Below are 21,388 nucleotides of genomic sequence, written 5' to 3' on the forward strand. Positions count from 1 at the left end.
GGCCCGTTGGCTTGAGGCCTGTATCCTTGGAACGCCTTGGAACTTTCTCCAAGAGGAGAAATAAAGGGTCTCTTCTTTCTTTTGCTCTAAAGTAACTGTCACAGCATGATTGTAAAAATAACTCCAAACATTGGGATAGCTCTTTACAGGAGAAAAAGTGGAGCCATAATCAATGCAGTATTTAATCCTCACAAGGACTGTTCAAGGAAGAGGTTTTATCTCCATCTTACACGTTTTGGGAAGTGAGGCTCCGAGAAGTTAAGTGATGTACCCAAGGCCACACAGCCAGAAAGTGGAAAAGGAAGGTCTGTCTGCCCCCCACAGCCTGTGTTCTTTCTATCTTTCCACTTTACCTTTTTTGTTGCTGACTCATGGTTACAAGACGGCTGCTGCACCTCCAGGCCTCATGTCTGCTATCCAGGCATAAGAAGGACCAGTGATATTGGGGGTGGGAAGGATTTTCTTCTAGTGAGCTTTGCCTTTGTATTCAGGGAGAGGCCCCTCCACCTTCTCCCGCCAGAACTTGTACCTCCATCAGCTTGGCCAGAACTGCGTCACGTGGCTGCCCCGACCTGCAAGAGAGTCTGGTGATATTGATGCCCCAACCAAACCTGAGGCTCTCTTAGGAAGGAAAAAGGGAGCAGATATTGCAGAGGCTCCAAAGGAGATGCCCAGTGAATGAGGAAACCAAGGACCAGAGAGTGACCTTCACACGGTGATTAGGTGATGGTTGTCACTTGTTTCCCTGTCCCTAAACCTCGCCCAGCCCCAGAAGCAAACCTCCTCTCCCCGTTTTCTGTAGTCAGAGCTTGCAGGTTTGTGGGCTGACTTGCCCCCAAAGCTCTCCCTCTTTGGAGAAAGGAAAGGGGAGGGGATAGAACAGTTGAGAACACTAGTCACGTAGCCAAGCTTGATGGATCCAGAACTCAGCTGAGCTTCCCAACTCCAAATCAAACCTCCTTCCCCTTCTCTGACACCTCCTCAAGGGCAATCTCAGCAACTGTCTTTCTCATTGCTCAGACTTGTATTTAGTTCTTTCTCAAACCTGCACCTTCTTTTCCCTCCCACTCAGGCCTTTGTTGTGGGTTCTACCCAGTCCTTTCCCTGTTTCTCAGGTAAACCTCCTTCTGTCGCGTCTCTTTGGGGTTGCTGTAACCCCGAGCTCGCCCAGCTCTTCCCGTCGTGATGATGAGATCCCAGTGTGCTCTGTGGTTGCTGCCCATGAGCCTAGCTTTGGCAGAAGCCTGGATCCTGGAGGGTCCCCCTGATCTCCAGGGTCATGGAGCTCGCCCTCTGCCTCCACCAGGGCCTGATTCTGGGCTGGTTTCTAAATGCGTTTCTTAGCTCAAAGTTTCTCACTACACAGGTGGGGAGAAGTTGAGCTCCACACCTTAGGATAACATCCCAAGGTCAGTCAGCAGGGTTTTTCTTGCCTCTGTCTGTGGATGAGATGGCCCTGGATGACCCTGGGCTTCATGCAGGGCCTCCTTGTCTTCACTCAGCACGCAGGGTCTCCTGCCCCTTCCCCACTTGGGCCTCAGAACACAATTCCTGACCCCTCAAGGGCAATTCAGCTCCATCTCCTGCTCCCCACACAAGCTGGGCATCTTACCTTTTTGTTTTTGACCTTGACTCTGGATTCGTTTAAATGATTATATTCTATCCAGCACTTCTGTGTGTTTGTAGATAGAAAGAGAGCTTCCCATGGCACCTCAATCCGCCATCCTGACCAGGAACCTAAGAGAATAGACAGTAAGTATTTAAGCCATTGGAGACACTCATGTATTCGTTCCACATTTTCTAAGCACCTTCTATGGACAAAGTCCTGTGCGGATACCTGGGTACACAGAACTGGTACAGGCATGCCCACTGCCCTCTGAGGGTCTCCTGGGCCCGAATGGAACAGGCCATGAACACGCATGTTGGGACACAAACATGCTTTGTGCAGAGGGGCCCCAAGAGAGCAACTGCTGCTTTCAGAACCATGGGAGTCCTGGATCAGACACAAGTATTCCATGTGTCAACGTAATCTGCAGCCTTCTGGAGCTGGGCAAAGACCCTGGGCTCACCCAGCCAGCCCAGTCTGCGGAGGATTACCCGGTCCACCACAACCCCATCAGCTTCTGCTTCCCACGGCTGGTCTCCTGGGTCCACCTCGTCCCAGATGGCAGACTCAGCTCCTCCAAATCCCACAAGACAGTCCCTCCTCCCAGCACATTTGTGAGCATAGTAACCCTGACAGATGATCCGGAGGGGAAGACGCAGATTACGTTGCAATGATGCAAATAGTTTCATATGGAATATTTAACATCATGTTTCACACAGTGTCATTTAACCTCTGCCCCCATCCATCTAGAGTGTTTCCCTGTCACTTCTCCCAAACTACACCCAAACCCTCTCCACCTTTCTCTCCTCTGTTTTCTCTTTCTTCCTATCAGCCAGGTCTCTTAGATGAGTGCCAGAAAGCCTGACTCAAACTGACTTGCTTAAAAAAGAAGCTGGCTCTCAGTAAAGTTTAAGCATGTGCAGCTTCAGGCATGGCTGGATCCAGGTACTCAAACAATGTCACCAGGATACGGAAGCTCTGCTTCACTCGCAGGCAAGTTCTCTCCCCTGGTAGTCTCTGGGGCACTTACATCTCGAAAGGTCATCTCTTGTCTGAGCTATCCCACTGGAGTGCCAGGCTGAGCCTCAGTGGACCAACTTGGAAACATGTTCATCCCAGAACCCATCAGGGGGCTAGGATGATTGGATGCTCCGATTGACCAAACTTTAGTCACTTACCCACCAAACGTATACAAACCCACAGCCAACCCTGTCGAACTCTGAGACTGAGATCCTCCCAGGAGAATCACGGGAGCACATATTCCAGACGTGTTAAACAACACACACCCCTGCCTTTGCTCCTCTCGGGAACTCACAGCCCAAATCCCCTTTCTTGTCTCGGGAACAGCCCACCTGTGGCAACTGGAGAATCTCTGAGTGGAGGCCCCGGAAGGAAGCCTGCTTAAACGCAGGACAGGCTTGTCTCGAAGTCAGCTCCCCCAGGCTGCTGAACGCTTTGGGGTAGTTGGGGGAACTCTGCACCCTCACCAACCTTGCCTGTCTCAGTGCTTCAGAACTTGCTGGGAGGATGGGCCAAAAGGATCCTTATTACTGGCCTCCGGGCCCAGCCCGTGAGCCCTCCTAGGGAAGCACGATGTCGTGACGTTGTTTGGCCCAGCACCCAGCCCAGGGCTCCCAGTAGGACGGTGAACGAACAAGTGAACGGACCAACAAGCATATGGATGGATGCAGCCTCAAAAACGTCTTGGAAGAATGGGCGTGGGCGTGCAGGAGTCCAGCACCAGGCGAGCCCCGAGTGGTCCAATGGCCTGATCCTGCTTCGAGGGGAACCATCGTCCACCCGGTGACTAGATTCTCTTGAAGCCCTGTGTCTCAGCCATTTCTCTGCCCTGCCGCCCCTTGCTCTGTGCCACGGAGGAGAAGCTGGGCCTTTAAGACGCCTGGGCAGCTGCCTGGGGCCAGCACTGCTGGGCAGGGGCTGGGCTCCAACGCCCAGAAGACAGAAAACCTAGCTCAGCTGGAGCCGGAGGAGGGGCCGCCTCTGTGGCTTTGTTGTCTTCCTCCGGGAAGGATGAAAAGGCTGGGATGGATGGGGTGGGGGAGGGAGGCGTAGGGCAGCTCACTGGGCCGGCCACCATGCTGAGGACACAAAGATGAGGCCTTGGAGGGCCACCTCCTTTCTTCCGCCCCAGTGCAGCAGCCCGGCCTGATGGGGGGTGGGCGCAGTCAGTGGGTCAGGAGGGAAGCAGACGGGCGGGGGGGGGGGGGCGCCATCTGGAGCTGGGGGGCGGCTGGCTGCGGATTCCATTATCCTTAGAAGTGAGCGTGTGGGTGGCCGCTAGTGGGAATTGAGGCCTTTGTCCAGGGAACAATACCCCAGGCTCACAAAGGGACACTGCTGGCCCAGCACCTGCTGCAGGCCCACCCGGGGGCCGTCGAGATGCAGAGCGGGGCTTGGTGGGTGGAGGCCCAGGCTCGGGAGGCCCAGCCCAACCTGAGCTTGAATCCCAGCTTTTCCAGATCTTTACGGTGGGACCTTGAGCTGGCCCCTCCCCCTGTGCCTCAGTTACCTCATCTGTGAAGTGGGCTGGGGCCTCGTTGCCCTGGACGTGTGTGTTCAGTGACGTGGGGGCAGGGAGATGCAGGCTGAGTGGGCAGCTCTGGGCTCTGACCTGCCTCAGTCTTTTTTTTTTTTAAATAAATTTATTTATTTATTTATTGTTTCTGGCTACGTTGGGTCTTCGTTGCTGCGTGCGGGCTTTCTCTAGTTGCGGCGAGCGGGGGCTACTCTTTGTTGCGGTGTGCGGGCTTCTCATTGCGGTGGCTTTTCTTGTTGCCAAGCACGGGCTGTAGGCACGCGGGCTTCAGTAATTGTGGCACGTGGGCTCAGTAGTTGTGGCTCGGGGGCTCTAGAGCGCAGGCTCAGTAGTTGTGGCACACGGGCTTAGTTGCTCCGCGGCATGTGGGATCTTCCCAGACCAGGGCTCGAACCCGTGTCCCCTGCATTGGCAGGCGGATTCTTAACCACTGTGCCACCAGGGAAGCCCATGTCTCAGTCATTCTTGCTTCTGTGAGCCTCCTTTTCCTCATCTGTAAAATGAGGGTGACAAGTATAATAATGATTATTATATTCACCTCATAGGGAATTTGAAGATAAAGTGCTAATACATACAAAGCACCTAGAATAACGCTTAGCCTTGAGAAAACTCTTGACGAATGCTGGAGATTATTATTTTATTTATCCCTTATCACAGTACCCCCCATAAATAGTAATGGTAGTGGTGGTTGGTGTTGTTGATATGAACAGAGTCTGGCCCCAGAGAACCCTCTGTGTGTGGAGACCACCACAAGGAGTGGACAGTGTCAGCTGAGTGTCAGGGTCCTACCGGAGTTGCAGAGTGTGGGCAAGCACAGGACCCTGACCTCAGCATGAGTGACGCTGGCTAGGGCATCTCTTGGGGGAATGCCATCATCTGAGCTGGGTGTTGAAGGATGAGTAGGAGTTTTCTGAGGTATCGCAGATTCAGGTTGCCGTGAGTGCAAAGGCTTGGAGGTGTGAAGGCCTTGGTGCCTCTTGGGAACAGGGAGACATATTGTGGCTGGAGGGTTTGAGGTGGAAAGTGGCAGGAAAGGAAGCTGGAAGGGCAGGCGAGGATGGCGAAGGGCCCTGAGCATCAGGCTGAGGCACGAGGCCTTCACCCCAGAGAACGAGGGAGACAGAGAAGGGCTTGAAACAGAAGTGAAGTGATCACTTTGAGCTTCAGAGCGACCCTTCAGGCTGCCTGTGAAGGACAAATGGGCAGGAGGGGAGGTGAGAGGCAAGGAGGCTGGTGAGGAGACCATTTCTGGGTCCAGCGCCTGAGAAGGGATGGACCACCAGCCCCACACCTGGAGGCCTTACCTGGAGCTGGGCAGAGCCTCAACCTGCCATTCTCCGTTCTAGGTCAGAGCCTTCCTCAAGGACAGCACCTTAGGATTTGCAGGGTGAAACAGGCATTAGAGCCACAGGCAGCAGCCAGGTTGGCAATGGGGACCTACCTCTGGGGGGAGGAGCCAGCAAGGGGTCACCCAGAGCCAGCCTTGGTGTCCTCACCTCGCGCTGGGCTGGGGAGAGCCAACACGAGTGGCTTTCACCCTAGCGTTAACAGAGCACTGCGATGTGGCACTCGTGGGCGCGTTATGCGCTGCCGGCTGGCTGGTGAGCCAGGACCTCAGGGGTCAGTGGGAGTGAGCACCGTGCCTCGAGAATCTTACCTGGTCGCGTTCACAGTCAGGGACCCCCAGGAGCCCAGTTCAGCAAAGGACCCCACTGCATACAGGCTGAGGAGGGGGGTGTCAGGTGACTGTGGTTCCTCCTGCGTCCTCAGGGTCCGGCCGGGACACAGGAAGCCTTCGATGGGGGGTTACCGGACCTTTTATCCCCCTGCTACATCACCCTGAAATTGCAGCCGGAGTTTGCTAAGAAGCCACACCGCCTGGACCTAAACTCAAGTCCCACCTACAATTTCTCGCTGCATCCCCGACACCTCTCGCTCCACTGGCCACAGGTTACCCACTACGGCCAGCGTGGCACGTGGGCGGTCACACCACACCTGCGTGAAGATGACCTGCCAGGGGCAGCTGGGAAGACATCTCTAGCGGTGGGGTCATCAGTTAGGGATGCCCTTCAGCCGAAGTTACAGGAACTCAACTAACACTGCTTGGAACACACTGGGCTTTGGGTTTCATTGTCTGCTCCTGAACAGAAGCCCGGGGCGGGCTCTGTGATGAGTCTTGGCGATGTCCCTCAGACACGTGGCCTCCACAACGCTATTAAAGGCAGAAAGCACGGGACATCTGTTCGTTTCTCTCCAGAAAAGCAAGGCCTGCCCAGAAACCACAAGTGCACGTCCGTGTGAGCCCAACAGCCAGGACGGGGCCCCAGAGGGCAGTGGAGCCGGGGAATGAGTGCAGGCAGTGAGTGGGGGGGGGGGGGGGGGTGGGGAAGCCGGGGACCACCTGTTGAGTTGTTCGATGGATAGAGTCCCTCTCTGAGGTGATCTGGCCAAGGTCACCCAGGCAGTCAGGGCATAGCCCAGGCTGGACTCCATCCTCAAGGGCCCAAGAGTCCTGGGCTCTCGTGCTGCTTCCCTCGGGGCTCGGGAACAGGCCTCGGCTCTGCGCCTTCGAGGTTAGTTGGGGATGCCCTGAGACCCTACGTTCGCGAGCCCTGCTTTCCCAGTTCCAAGCCAGGTGGGTGGCCTCAGGCACACAGACAGGTGACAAGAGGACCATGATATCGGTTTCCCAGGTCAGGGGCAGCCGCACAGGACCCGGGGTGGCCTCAAGTGCCAGACCAGTCAGTCGCCTTTGGCCACTGCCTGCTTTGTCCATCTTCTTTGGTGCCTTGACACTTCTTGAGAGGCTCTGACTCTACCTGTTTTTGCCTCCGTTTGCTCATCTGGAAAATGAGGTTAATTTTAGTGCCTACGTCATAGGTAAGACTTAAATGAGATAACGTGTAAAAAGCACTTCGACGTGTGCCCGGCACGTAGTAAGTAATCCACCAATTTCATTGTCATCAGTCGGCACTTACCTGCAGGGAGCAGACGTTGAATCCCGTGCCACCAGCTCTGTCCATCCACTCTGCATCTCTGCTTGTCCCTGCTTGGTTTCACGCGCTCCTGCTGCACACGGGAGGGGACAGGCTGCAGTGACCCCAGATCCGTAACTTTCCAAATTCAGTGACCGGCATACTGCGTCCCAGCACCTGCAGATAAAGTCTCAGGGAAGAACGCTGCCCAGCCCAGCCTGGGTGACAGGCCACCTCTAGGCCATCACCGTGGCCAGGGCGCTAGGATACGCCAGCCAGCCAGGGCTAGGACACACACTCAGCCCTGTGGCCTGGGAGAGGCGGATGCTAGGATGGGTAGGGGGCGGGACAGTTCCTGAAAGCAAAGTGGGTGCTGTTATCAGGAGACAGAAGGAGGATGCCATGAGACAAGAACAACAAACTCCACCTCGTGACCTTACCCTTAGAAGTGAGAATCCAAGACGAGTGAAGGCTGCAGTGTGGCACCAAGCAAAGGGAAGATGAAAAAGTGGATGTTTGGGCCTCTGAGCCCAGGATTAGCACCAATCCTTCTATTGGGGTAACCCAATAGAATGAGCATTTCTTTCCCAGTAGTTCCAAGAAAATCCTTAGATTAACTCTTGATTATCCTGACATGGGTCACGCCCATCCCTGAACCAATCAGTGGTACCAGGGATGTTGGAATATGCTGACTGGCTAGGTTGGTGGGGGGTCATGTGACTACTCTGGACCAATCACTGCCACTCTGGTTCACCGGACCTGGGTCTCACGGATGGATTGAAGGGGAGGTGGCTTCTGCAAAGAACAGCAGTCCCTCTAGACTGGGAGCTCCTGTGGGCAGCAACGGTGCCCAATGCCCCTCCTTTCTGCCCTTGCGGCCACTGCCAAGCAGAGGGCCTGGCCCAGAAAGGCAGGTGTTTCCTCCTGACTGGGCAGGTGCACGGACCATGGGCAACGCCTGAGGCTCCCATCACCTGCCCTGAATCCTCCTGAGAGGACAGAGGTGACTTAGAGAAGGCTGGAGCCACTGACATCAGAGACCCTGAAGCGGGGAGGGGACAGAGATTCTCCGTGGGGTCTCTTCACGATTTTCTGTCAGAATTAACCACTGACTGTTCTTTATCCAACCACATTTTGTCACATGCCCAGACTGCCGTGCTGCCCTGGGTCCAAGGGAAACAGCCATGAATGAGGCAAAGTCCCTGCCCTCATGGGGCTGACGTCCTGGGGGGAGACCGCTGACCAACAGGTGACAGTACACGGGATGAATAAGGGGAGGGCGCGGTGGAGGTGGCTGCTTTGCTACAGTGTGTTAGTGGCAGTGTATTAGTCAGCTCGGGCTGCGTGACAAATACCATGGTCTGGGCGGCATCAACCACAGATGTGCACCGTCTCGCAGTTCTGGAGGCCGGAAGTCCAAGATCAAGGTGTGGGCAGCACTGGTTTCCCCTGAGGCCTCTCTCCTTGCCCTGGAGACGGCCGTCTCTTCCCTGCGTCCTCACACAGTCATTCCTCCATGCACGTCTCTGTCCTAACCTCCTCTCCTTACAAGGCGATCAGTCACATTGGATGAGGGCCACCCTAGGACCTCATTTTTACTTAATCACCTCTTTAAAGGCCCTGTCTCCAAATACAGTAATACAGTCACATCCTGAGATACCTGGGCTGAGGGCCTCCTTGCCATGACCGTGGCCATGAGAGATGGGGCCCCCACTCCGGCCCCAGCTTCCTCCACTCTGCCTGCTGTGCACCCCTCCAGCCATGCTGACCTCTCTGCTCCTTGAACCCCAAACCCCTCCCTGGTCCACTTCGGGCACAGGGTTCCCGGACTGCTCCCAGCCAGCTCCTGACTAATTCGCATCCACCCAGCTGTCTTGGCTACATCCCACGACATCTTCAGAGGCCCTGGCCCGGCCAGCCTGCTCCCCTGTCATCTCTCACAGCCCCTGGCCTTTCCATCCTCCATTTATTTTTGTTGTGACTTCACCGGGGTCCGTGTAGCCCAGGGGAAGGGAGGCTCCAGGAGGTCGGGCTGTTCTGCTAAGCACAGTGTCTCCAGCACACAATTCATCTGTGGGATGAACTGCGGAGCCAAATTAGCAGCTCGGACTGTGGGGGGTCTGCTCAGACACCCCCTTGCCCCCACCCCCCAGTAGAGGCAGTGCCCCGCATTCAGGTAGGGACCAGAAACGAGGAACAGTCAAAAAGGCTTCCCAGGCCCCGAGGCCTGTCTGCACACTCCCCTCTTCAGGATTTATTTTCGGCTCTTCCTCCAAGGCCCCCCCTCAAGCTCTTCTTCCTACTGTTGTTCTTTTGTTTTCACACACCCGTCTCTGTTTCCTGCGAGCCTTCACTCAGGAAACGCCACACAGCAAAGGCAGCGGTGTGCGAGCCTCCAGGACCTCTGGCTGCCTGGCGACCTCGCTCCTGGCCAGCCCTGGCCAGGCCCTGCATGTCCTGTCTGCCCTGCAGCTTCCCAAAGCTCGGGGGCCACTGGGTGTCAGAGGGTTGAATGCAGAGAGGGAAGCAAATGAGAGTGACGTTTTCTATCCATTTCAGAAAAAGCTGAATCCAGGGGTGTGATGGTCTCCGGCTGGGTCACCTTGCTGAGTTACTTCGTTCCAGCCCAAGTCATTAAAGCACTAACCTTGAGGCATTTTGCATATGAATTAAAGTCTTTAACCAGTTGACTCTGAGTAAGGGAGATGATCCTGGTTAATCTGGGTGAGCCCCATTTAATCACTCGATAGACCTCAGCAAGGCTGAGGGCTTCCCTGAAACCAAGAGGTTCCGCCTGTGGACACAGTTTCTGCTGTGCCCAAGGGTCTAGCCCGCCTGTGCGCTCCCCTGCCTCTGGATTTCAGACTCGCTGAGCTGGCCCCACAAGCACAGAGGCCACTTCCTGGTTACAAAGCTCTTGAGACAGCACTGTAGCTACAGACGTGGATGTAGATGGGCATCCCCTACTGGCCCCACTTCTCTGGTTGAACCCTGACTCAACCAGGGGTTGAGGCAGGAGGGAACAGAGGCCAGCGTTTCTGTGCACCTGTGGTCATGATGCACTGCGCTAACGACTTCACGTACACAACCTCATTTAACCCCCAAGCAGTGCTGTGAAGTGTTTATCAGTGACAGTGCCTTAGGCTGCAGGTAACAGAAAACTCAACTCACAATGGCTTAAACCACAGGGACATTGATAATCCTGCATGAGAAGTCCAGGGGACAGCAGCTCAGTGATGTTTGCAAGGACCCAATTCTCCATCTTTCGACTCTTAGCCTGTCATCTTGGCCTATCAGCAAAGGCCCCTCATGGTCACAAGATAGTCGCCATGCCCCAGGCATCACTGCCACATCCAGAGACAGAAAAATAACTTCCTTCTTCAACTTCTCTGTTCCCAGAGACCCTCCTGGAAGACCTCCCTTCACCTCTCATTGGCCAGGATCACATCACATGCTTGTTCCTAAACCAATCCTTGGCAAAAGGAAGGAATAATCATGATCAGCTTAAACCAATCAGATCTCCTGTCTGGAAGCACTTGGCCACTCAGCGCCTGATGGAATAATTGAGACTGTGCCAACAAGACAGATGGGGTGTGATTGTTTGGGTTGCTGTATTTGGTTCCTATGCAACCATAACAAATTACCACAAATGCAGGCATTCAAAACAACATCCACTTATGATCTCACATCCCGCAGGCCAGAAGTCCAGGCAGGCTCGCCCGGGTTCTCTGCCTAGGCTCCCACAAGGCTGAAATTAAGGTGCTGTTGACCTTGGGCTGAGGGGAAGAATCTGTTTCCAAGCTCACCTGGGGGTTGGTAGAATTCAGATCCTTGTGGTTGTAGGACTGAGATCCCCATCCCTTGCTGACTGTCAGCAACGGTAGCTCTCTACATGCCATCTCCTGTGTCCCTGTTCATCCTCCAGCCAGCAACGACCCAAGCCCTTCTCACACTTCACATCTCCCTAACTTCCTCTTCTGCACCAGCCAAGAAAGTTCTCTGCTTTTAAAGGGACACATGTGACGAGGTGACACAGCTTAAGGTCAGCTGTCCCATATAACATAACACTATCCCAGGAGTGATACCTCACCACATTCACAGGCTGCAGGAATTAGGGTGTGGGATCTTGAGGGGTCATTCCTAGAAATTCTGCTCCTGCACCCGCTGGGTCTGCCCTCCCTTGCTTTCTGCCCAAGCCTGGCCCTCCAAGCTGCCGATCGACTCTGTTAGCTCCTGGGTGTCCTGCCCACCAATTCCTTTCCTGCTTCAATGATGGTTTCTGTTGTTGCAACCATGAACCCCTGGCTTGGGTACAGCCTTGAACAACTCACTTCTCCTTTCTTTCCAATGAAGTGTCTGTCTTGCTGTGGCAGCACCATGGCTACTGTGGGGGTGGGCAGAATTTCTAGTAGTGACCCCCGAGATCCCACACCCTAATTCCTGCAGCCTGTGAATGTGGTGAGGACAAGGTGTCTCCATGGGAGCAATATCTCCCCCAGAGACATTCTGGAAATTTGTGGGGAGGGACTGTTTGTTTCAGTGGCTAGGAGGACGGTGCTCCCAGCACTTGGGGGTGGATTCCAGGGATACAGGCCTCCACGTAGGCCCTGTACAACCCACCAGGATTGCCTTGCACCCCACATGACTTCCAAATGCCCTGCTGTGTGTTCGTTCTGCGAAAAACTTGCTTTCACTGCAATTCTCTGAGCCTAGGTCCTAAGTCTGCTTTCCATACAAACACAGTTTTTTTGCACAGGTTTAATATACAAAGAATTTTGCAAGAATGCAATGCTGTGTGAGTTGAGGGAAGGTTATACTTTGATTTGTTTGGAATTTTCCAAGGGTGCCTCATCATTGTATCCACATCACAGAAGATAGCAACACTTGTGAAGCTTAACCAGCTGGTAAGGAGTTCCTGTGTCCACTGGCATTCATTACTCTGTGTCCCAGGGAGTCTGCATATCTGTCTATCTGTCTGTCCATCTGTCCCTCCATCCATCTATCTGAATATCTTTTCCTAGTCCTTATTTCAAAATGTCAACTATAGGGAAAGAGTGTCAACAACATTCCACTGAACATTACCTTACCTCTCTCAAATTCAAACTTAGCCATTATAAATAGTTTTAAGCATCTGAAATTTTCTTTATATCTGAGCATTTACTTATTGAAATGTATGTTACAAAATTCCTTTCTCTCTCCTTTAAATCACAAGGCATCACATTAATTTTTTCAAAGTATATGTAAAGACAGGGTCTATTAGCTCATTTAGGGATAGCACAGGAATGTTCCAAAATACCCGTTATAAAAAGAGGGTGTCAGTGTCAGTATGTTAGCGGTGGGGTCCTCTGCTGTGCGGGGGACAGAACGAGTGGCTGAGGGACAGGGCAAGAGCTTGGCTCCGACAGTGCCCACAGCTTATGATGTGCTGCTGTCCAAGCATTTGCCAAATTTCAGACACTCTCCTAGGAGCTGCGTCATCTTTTACCATACCTGCAGAGCACCTGTATTGTTATCCTTTAGTTACTATTTTTCCTTAAATCATCTCACTCTTTTTACTTAATTTAAAAGGAAGTTTTATCACTGTCATAAACATAAAACTAGAATGGTTCATTAATTGTCTTTAGTACACATTATACTAAATACTTAACTGTTTAAAACACACACACCCACACACACACCTGTTCATCCGAGTGCCCCCTAAAATCCCCTTGAATACTAAACGGAGGCAGGAGCTCCCCGTGTTTAAAAGTACCGTTATTTCATTTCATCTTCATGGGACCCCAGGGCCCATCAGTGTTTACTGGTGAATGAACAGAGGATTGAGATGGGGGCCGGGGGGCAGGGGCAGTTGTGGAGCGTCACACCGCAAAGCCACGGTCCTGCGGGGTGGAACCCAGATTAGGCAGCTCCTGAGAACCCCCCTCTTTGCATCGCAGAACCAAGGGAGGCTCTGTCCATCGGAGGCCCGGAGCTGGGCGTGAGCGGCCAGGACTGGAGGGAGTAGAGGGGAACATCTGGCCCTTGTCAGATCGTGTTGGCCGCCGGGCTCCAGCAGGAAGAAGGCGTCAGAGGGAGCCTCTCTCGGGACTCAGGGCGGCGCGCAGAGGCGCGCAGCTGGAGGGAACGCCCTGCTGGCACGAGGACGCGGTCTGTCCGGGCATGAGGGCACGAGGGGACAGTGGGCAGCCGCGGGCCCGCCTCTCCCCAGGAGGGCCTGGAGCTGAGAGGGAGGTGCTCCGCTATGCCTGTGGGGTGACAGGCGTCTCTGCAGGCCCCAGAAGTTCCCCCAGCCCCGCCGTGCCCCCAGAGGAGAGTGGCCCGAGGTGGGCAGGGGGTGGACGCGGGGTCGCAGGCCAGCGAGGGCCTCTGCCGGCCTTTGCAGTCCTGGTTGTCTCAGGTCCTGGACTGACCTGGTGAATCTCTAACTCCCCTTAGCCAACCTCTCTTTTTAACAAAGAAAGAACAGCCTGAAAACAGGATCTAGCTAGAACTGGCTGTTTTGTTGTCTTTGTTTTTCTGGTTACCTTCTATTTATGGCAAGAGACGCTGGCTCTTTACTCTTGGTGATAATGTTTCCTATGAAAGGAAATCTGTATTAGTCAACAATAGGGCCAGTGACCCAAAATGCCTGCAATTCGGGAAGGTCCTCCTCACCGTCTCACCTGGAGGGTCCACCCCTCTGTCAGCCCCCATCCATGCGACTCGGCAGTGATGGGGCTAGGACTCGCCCCCGGTCTGTGGCTCCAAAGCCAGTGCTCTCCTGACTGTCTTTCTGGAACAATCCAAGAGCAGAGGGACGGGAGGAGCTGGAATCCCCCCCTACCCCGGGCGCTGGGCTTGTCCTCGCCTGACCTGCCCTCCCGCTAGTCACCTGAACTGCCGCCACTGGTGTCATTCATCCGTTCCCGCGTTCATCGTTCAACAAACCTTGACGGGCCACTCTGTCCTGTGCCGGCTGCCCTCCAGGAAACGCCGTCTGATGGGGGAAACACAGCACAACAGCCGCTGGAGACCACGGGAGCTCAGGGCATCCAGGTAGGGAGGCAAGTTCTGAAAGGAAGCGACATCTGTGTCGGGGACCCGGCAGGTGGGTGGCTGAAGGACCAGCGGGGTTTTCCAGGCAGAGCCAGCTCGGGATGGGTGCACACTGCAGCTCGAGGGGTCTGCGCGGTCTCGGCAAGTTCCCCCAGCTCTGGATGTCAGTTTTCTCATCTGTGAAATGGCAGGAATGAGAATAAGTTTTTCTTAGGGCTGCTGGGAGGAATAGATGAGTTTTTTCATTAAAACACTCAGAGCGTACATACTATCTATAAAATAAATAGGTAAACAACAGGGACCTACTGTAGAGCACAGGGGACTCTACTCAGTATCTTGTAATAACCTATGCGGGGAAAGAATCTGAAAAAGAATATGTCTGTGTATGTATACACGTACACACACGTATAACTGAGTCACTTTGCGGTACACTTGAAACTAACATAACGTACATTAACTATGCTTCAATTTTTAAAAATTAAATCTGTATATATAAGGGGAAAAAAACACTCAGAGCAGCGTCTGGCACACAGTAAGGTGCTGGCCGTGGTCATCACATGCAAGGACCCAGAGGGCAACGCGCCGGAGGGTCAGTGGGTCTGGCTCTGCCATGCCCAGGGGGCATCAGCAACCATGAGCTGGAGGGCTGCGCCGGGTCGGACCGTGGAGGACCCTCGAGGTTGTGCTAAGGACACTGGCGTTCTTTCTCTTGGCCACAGGGAGCCACTGAAGCATTTTGCAGGGAAGATGGACGGGGTCGGAGCTGACCTCTGCTCCCTTTGGCAGCCAGAGTAGAGTGGGCAGAAGTGGAGGCGGGCAGGGGGACTTCTCGCCACCTGTGGGACCCTCTGGAACAAAATATATCCCTTCCTCCTCCAGATCTCAGCTTCACCCCTTGCGGAAACTCCCTTGGGGAGCGGCTGGAATATGGGGGGGTCTGGACTTCTCTGGTCGGCCATGGGAAGACACAGGAGGCTTTGGAGCAGGGTCAGAGCTGTTTTCTAGAAACTGGCCATGACAGCAAGTGCTGATGGCCTCGGGGTGGGTGGAGAGAGACACATGCTTATCAGGTTACGGGGTCCTCTCCGTGACTTTGGGGCTGGAGCATTCAAAGAAGCTGGAGCTGCAAGTCAGGGGGGCCACAGCACTCCGCCCACCCAGGGGGGGCCACAGGTGACCTCCACCTGCCCCCAGGTCACTCCATCTCCTCCCCAGAGCCAACCCCAGGGATCTCGTTCTTACGGGAAACCCTCATTAAACCACTGGGCCCTGTGGTCCAGTCCCAGGGCCAAAAGCTGTCAGATTTCTAAGGCCGGACTATTCCAACAAAGCCTTTCCCAAACTACTGCAGTGAGGGTTTGCAGTCAGTCAATCAAGAAATATTACACAGACGTGTCCTCTTAGCCTGAACCACTCTCAAGTGGCCTTTTGCAGGTCAAAAGCAGGAAAAGTCAGCAATTCCATCTGGGTCAGCCTAACACACGCTTCCACCACCTGTAGTATGAAGCTCGGTGGGGCCTTCCAGGGCCTGCGAAGCAGGGAGTGGGCCGTGGGGAGGTCGGGCTGGGCAGGGCATGGACCCGGGTCCAGATCACCGTCCTGCCCCCAACACCTCTGTGACATAATCTTTTCGTCCTCTGAGAAGCAGCAACCTCAGAGCCCAGGGAGGAGAGTTGCCCAGAATAGCACACCAAGGCCCAGCCCAGAGCAGGGTGCCAGGTCAGGGCCAGCTCACCCGCTCTCTGGTCTGCTCTGCGAGCCCTCTACCCTGGCCCTGCTGCCCCCGTCTGTCCCCAAACACCTGCCACCTCTCTTCTTCCGCCCAGGCCTCTTTCGTTCTGCTCAACCTCAGGTCCTGCCTCCTTCAGGCCGCCCGCCCCGCTCTGCACCCCCAGCGCCCTCCTTGTCTGGGGGAGGTCCAGCCCTGCGTCCGGTGGGCACGGCCCTGAAGAATGAGGGCTGTCTCTGCTCTCCCTGCCTGATGGTCCCGTGTCTCCACCCAGAGGACCACTGAGGGCAGGGACTGCACCCCTCTCCCCGCCCACCCCCGCCTGCACGGACCCAGGCATTGTAGGTGCCACAGAATAGCGTCTATACTGCAGCCCTCTGCCCAGCACCATTGCCGCGGCCCCCCTGGACCAGGCCCTGCGTATGACCTCCAGGTGGCCAAGCCCAACGGACACTGTTTGGGTGGCCAAGTGGGTGATGGCGCTTCACACGGGGATGGGGGGCAGCAGGAGGGGCAGAGGGAGGAAGGCAAGGAGGCGCTGGAGATGCTGTGGGACCTCCAGGCGGAGACGCCAAGGCAGCGGCCGCGCTGGGGAGCTCACTGGGAAACCAGATCTGAGAAGCCAGAGCTAGAGGCAGACTTGGAAGCCACTGGTGCTTGAAGCCACAGCACTGGCTGAGACCTCACAGAGGGAGTGCACGCGAAGAAGAGAAGAGGTCCTCGGGTGGGGCCCGAGGGCCGCTGGGGTTAGGGGTCAGGATGAAGAGGAGGAACGAGCAGAGTAGACAAGAAAGGGTGCAGGGGAGGTTGAGCGTCTCCCGGAAGCCAAGGGAAGGAGGCGCCCAGTGAGGGAGCGATGTGGGGTCGGCCCTGCCTCTGCAGGCCCGGCAGTGTGGCGCTGCCGGGTGACAAGATGTGAGCAGAGCAGGCAGAGAAGCGGGTGGAGGGGCCGTATGGCGGGAGGGTGGTTTCGTTCGTTTCAAGGTGGAGATATCACAGCTCATCCGTGTGGCACGTGAACGATCCTGCAGACGGACCCAGCGGAGAGAGGGGCGGCGATACAGGCCGTCAGAGACCAGTTGCTGGACGAGAGTAACACCCCACTCTGTTTCTCTGCAGCCCCGTTGCACTTGGAAAATTCCAAAGTGTGCCCTCATCCGTCCCACTCTCCGAACTCTGTCCTCGCCGGCTTCCTCTTCCCCACTTCGTTGCATGTGACCTGTGGTCACCTAACGAGGACAACAGCTGGGCTGGGCCACTCCAAGCTTGCCTTGCAAGCTTCCCCTGCACCTGGCGGGGCCCCTGAGATGCGGGCCTAGAGCCAGGGGCCGGAGTGTAAACCCAGCTCCTGCATTTCCGAGCTGTGCGGCTTGAGCCAGTTACTCTGGCAAAATGGGGGGAACGATGGTACCTACCGCGTGGGGTTGTTGTGAGGAAATGTTCAAAGCCTTAGAACAGTGCCTGGCGCCTAGCGAGCATGCTGAAAGATTTACTGTTGTGTTGACGCAGGAAGTCGCTCTTGGACCCGGCTTCTGAGACTCCAGTGGCTGAGGGGATGCAGGGAGGGGAGGCCCAGCCTCTGCTAGGAAACTTTGAATAAGGGCTGTCCCCCCATCTCATTTTGCTTGTTGAAGCCCTTAAATAATTTAGGGAAAAAATTAATTCCTCACAGTGGGAAGACTTAGACATTGCCTAGTCTGACTCTATTCAAAATTCCACCCATTAAAGTCCCTTATCTGCTTACATACCTCCTCTGCCAGGAAGCTCACCACCTCCCAACGCAGCCCATTCCATTCTTGGTCAGCAGTCCTTGTGAGAAAGTTTTTCCTCAAAGGGAGCTAAAACTGCCTTCTTTTGACTCTCTCTCATCTTTGCTCCCCCTCCCCTTCATCCTGGTCAAGTACTGCCCTCTGGGGCCACATAAAGGCTACTTGCCTCCTCCCCTGAGTCTTGGAGACAGTGACCCTATACCCCTGTGTCTTCTCTTCTTTTGGCTGTGGTCTGAGCCTCTGGAATTGAGAGGGACTGTCACCTGCCCAGGTAGACCTCAAATGATATGACCTAAGCTCTAATCACACGGTTTCTCTTTGAACCAAGAATCCCCATCCAGGGGGGTCTCACACCGATTACTGCCAAGCACCTTCCCATTCTCGGCTTGCACTGGGGGAGCCTGAATGCAGGACTTTATCAGTCAGAGTTACTGGCTCATAAAACACAAAAGGTTAGGCTTAGCTCTAGCTTCAGGCAGAGCCTGATCCAGCAACTCTAATAATGTTACCAAGGATCCGTTCCTATTGTCGTCATTGTTAGGCTCTATCCGTAGCCCCCAGCGTCTCCAGGTGGCCCCCTAAGAGTCACAGGTGGCGGTCACATCTCCCCACGGCACCCCTGCTCGGTTGGGGAGAGGCTGCCTCTGTTTTGGGGAAATTCCCCGAGCCTACAGCTCCTTGCATCTCATTGGCTACCTGTGCAGCCCTTAGCCTATCATGGTGGCTGGGGGTGGGATTATGCTGATTTGTGTGCTACGCTCTCCTCTGAGCAGGTGAGCAGCCTGTGGCTGGGGGCGGGGACAATCGGGGCGCTGTCACCCCTGGGGAGGGGGTGCTGAATGGCCCCAAGCGGCGGATGGGTCACCCTGGGCCTCATGTACAACCTTGCAGGCCCCCACTTGTTTGGCTCAGCAGATGGTCCTCTGGGTGGTGAGTTCACCTGACCAACCCTGGGTGCCCACACCTGCTCAGGCTCTCTGTAGTGCCTTCTCCCTGTGTCCCACTTACTCCGCAACAGCTGCCGTGGTCCCCCTGACCGGCACGTGGCCAGAGGAGCTCCTGGCCAAGCCAGTGGCTTCCGGGTCCCTGCCCTCTCGCAGAGGCCCGACCGCAAGAACCCAGTCACAGCTGGGAGGACCTCAGGCATCGGCTCCAGTGACCCACCTGCAAAATGGAGCCCAAGTCCCACTGCCAGTTCCTACTGGCAGCGCTGGGGTTGGAATCAAGGACCCCTGCCCGGCCCTCCTGGATGCAGGTGCTCCTCAGAAGATTTTGCCTTTAGTCTCATGGGTTAAAATTCAGTTACAAGCCTACGTCTTAGCTGCAAGGGAGGCTGGGTGAATATCCACCATGGAAGGCTGACTCGGCCATACTGGCCACTGGGTGGGGAGCCAATGGGGTCAGCCACAGAGACCACACAGGGGCTTCTGCAGGCATGTCACAGACAGCTTAGCTGTGCAGAGCAAGGAGTGGAGAAGGGCGGGCCCATACCCCACGCTCTCCCGCAGGAAACTGGCTGAGCCCCCTCCCTCTCAACACCTGTGTCTTCCCACACCCACAGGTCGGAGGACACCCACCTCCCAACCTCACCACGAGCCAGCCCGGAGCCAGAAGCCAAGAGTAGTGAACCTGAGGATGGTGGGACCAGAGGCCCAGACCTCCCTCCAGAGGGAGCCTGGGGGTCCGACAGCAGCTCGGGGAGCCGACCCCTGGACGAAGGTTTGTCCCGCCCACCCAGGCTTGCTGCCAGCTCACGACTGACCAGGCTGTGCCCCAGCCCTGCTCCCAGGGTCCTGTCTGAGCTGATGCTGCAACCTGGCCTCCAGACAGAACCCCATCCCCTACCTGCTGAGGCTGGGCGTCCCCGGCCCCCAGCCCCCACTACACCCGGGCCTGAGAGCAGACACCCAGTGGGGGAGGGTGGGATCCAGGGAGGCAGGTTCTGGCTCAGCACGGGAGAATGTGTCTCTTGTCAATCCCGTGTAGGGGTGGGTTGGGCCAGGGAGCTGGGGTGGAGTAAGCTCCCCATCATAAGAGGTGTGTAAGTAGGGCTGGACGGTCGCCCCTCAAGAAGAGCGCAGAGAGGCCCGTCATCTTAAGAACCTGGGGCTGGTGGCTGTGGAGCATCAGGAGGAAAGGAGAGACAAGCTGTCTGAGCCAGTGCCCCAGGGCTCTCAGGGCTCTTCCAGCCCAGCTACAGGCAGGAGTGGACGGGCTGCTGGATGCCATCCCTCCCACCCGACTTCACAGCCCCTACTGCCCCTGCCTCGGGCACCGGGACGACTGTGACGATGATGACACCACACACACACACACACACACACACACACATCATCAGGAAATTCCCACAACGAAGAACAAATCGTCAATATTGGAAACACACATAATCAAAAAGTCATGGACCAGCCACCTCAACCCTGTTCTCTTGGGTCTGGGACACTTTTTATTGAGACAAAACAGAACGGCCCTGCGCCCACCCAGCTGGGTGTCCAAAATCAGGACACCTGAGCCAGTGGTTCCCAAACCTGCCAGCTGGCCAGGATCACCCAGGAGCCTCATGAAATACGGTGCCCAGGGACTTCCCTGGTGGAGCAGTGGTTAAGAATCTGCCTGCCAATGCAGGGGACACGGGTTCGAGCCCTGGTCTGGGAGGATCCCACATGCTGCGGAGCAACTGGGCCCGTGAGCCACAATTGCTGAGCCTGCGCGTCTGGAGCCTGTGCCCCGCAACAAGAGAGGCCGCGATAGTGAGAGGCCCGCGCACCGCGATGAAGAGTGGCCCCCGCTTGCCGCAACTAGAGAAAGCCCTCGCACAGAAACGAAGACCCAACACAACCAAAAATAAATAAATAAATTTTTTTTAAAAATTAAAAAAAAAAAAGAATCTGCCTGCCAATGCAGGGGACACGGGTTCGAGCCCTGGTCCGGGAAGATCCGACATGCCGCGGAGCAACTAATCCCGTGCGCCACAACTACTGAGCCCGCGTGCTGCAACTACTGAAGCCCGTGTGCCTAGAGCCTGTGCTCTGCAACAAGAGAAGCCACCGCAATGAGAAGCCCACACACTGCAGTGAGGAGTAGCCCCCGGTCACCGCAACTAGAGAAAGCCCATGCGCAGCAACAAAGACCCAGCGCAGCCAAAAATAAATAAATTAATTAATTAAAAAAAAAAAAAGAAAGAAATACAGGTGCCGAGGCCCACCCCCAAGCTGCTGCATGTGATCCTCTGGGGGCGGGGAGGTGGAGGGTTCCACGGCCGTGCCAGTCAGGACATTGTCCGGGAGTGTGAGGCCATTCGGCCTGAACCGGCTCTAGTTAAAGGGAACTTGCTGCTTCACATAATTCACTTAAAAGCCCAAGGGTGTCAGCAGACCCCATCCCTGCCGGCCTCACCTGCCGTCCCGTGCATGGGCCCCCCTCACACTGGCAAGGCGGCCCCCAGCAGCCCAGACCCACGCCCTCCAGACCCCAGGCCGGAGGAACAGCGGTGTCACCCTTCCCTGGAAGTTTGAGGCAAGTTCTGGCCCGGCTCTCCCTGGCTACGCTGGATCCCTGGCCCTGCCTGCACCAGTCATGTGGCTGGGTGGCCTGCGCTCTGACCGGCCAGGCTGGACTCACACGTCCCCCGAGCCAGTGTGGAGCGGAGGTGCCCCCGGAGACGGGGCCTGATGCCGGGCAGCCGGACCCCAGGCGGGCACGACACAGCCCGGGGTTTCT

General features: G+C 55.7%; 2 protein-coding genes across 6 annotated transcripts in view; one reads left to right on the forward strand and one right to left on the reverse strand.

The window, feature by feature from the left end:
* Positions 1–13,121, reverse strand: part of CFAP92 (cilia and flagella associated protein 92 (putative)) — a gene marked incomplete at its 3' end in the record, with an annotated part of 103,926 nt that extends 90,805 nt beyond the window's left edge. Inside the window, exon 1 of the mRNA XM_082413934.1 lies at positions 354–13,121. The remainder of the gene's footprint in view (positions 1–353) is intronic.
* Positions 1–21,388, forward strand: part of EFCC1 (EF-hand and coiled-coil domain containing 1) — a 35,638-nt gene that overhangs the window by 7,108 nt on the left and 7,142 nt on the right. For 3 of the 5 annotated variants that reach the window (XM_082413979.1, XM_082413980.1, XM_082413981.1), the window contains exon 3: positions 19,233–19,390. In XM_082413979.1, coding sequence (XP_082270105.1) covers positions 19,233–19,390 — 158 coding nt within the window. Of the gene's footprint in view, positions 1–13,074; positions 14,174–15,052; positions 15,161–19,232; positions 19,391–21,388 lie in introns of those variants that run through there. The other 2 variants (XM_082413983.1, XM_082413982.1) reach the window with 2 other exon arrangements.

The sequence above is a fragment of the Balaenoptera physalus genome, assembly GCF_965194825.1.
Source record: "Balaenoptera physalus genome assembly, chromosome: 11".
NCBI lineage: Eukaryota > Metazoa > Chordata > Mammalia > Artiodactyla > Balaenopteridae > Balaenoptera > Balaenoptera physalus.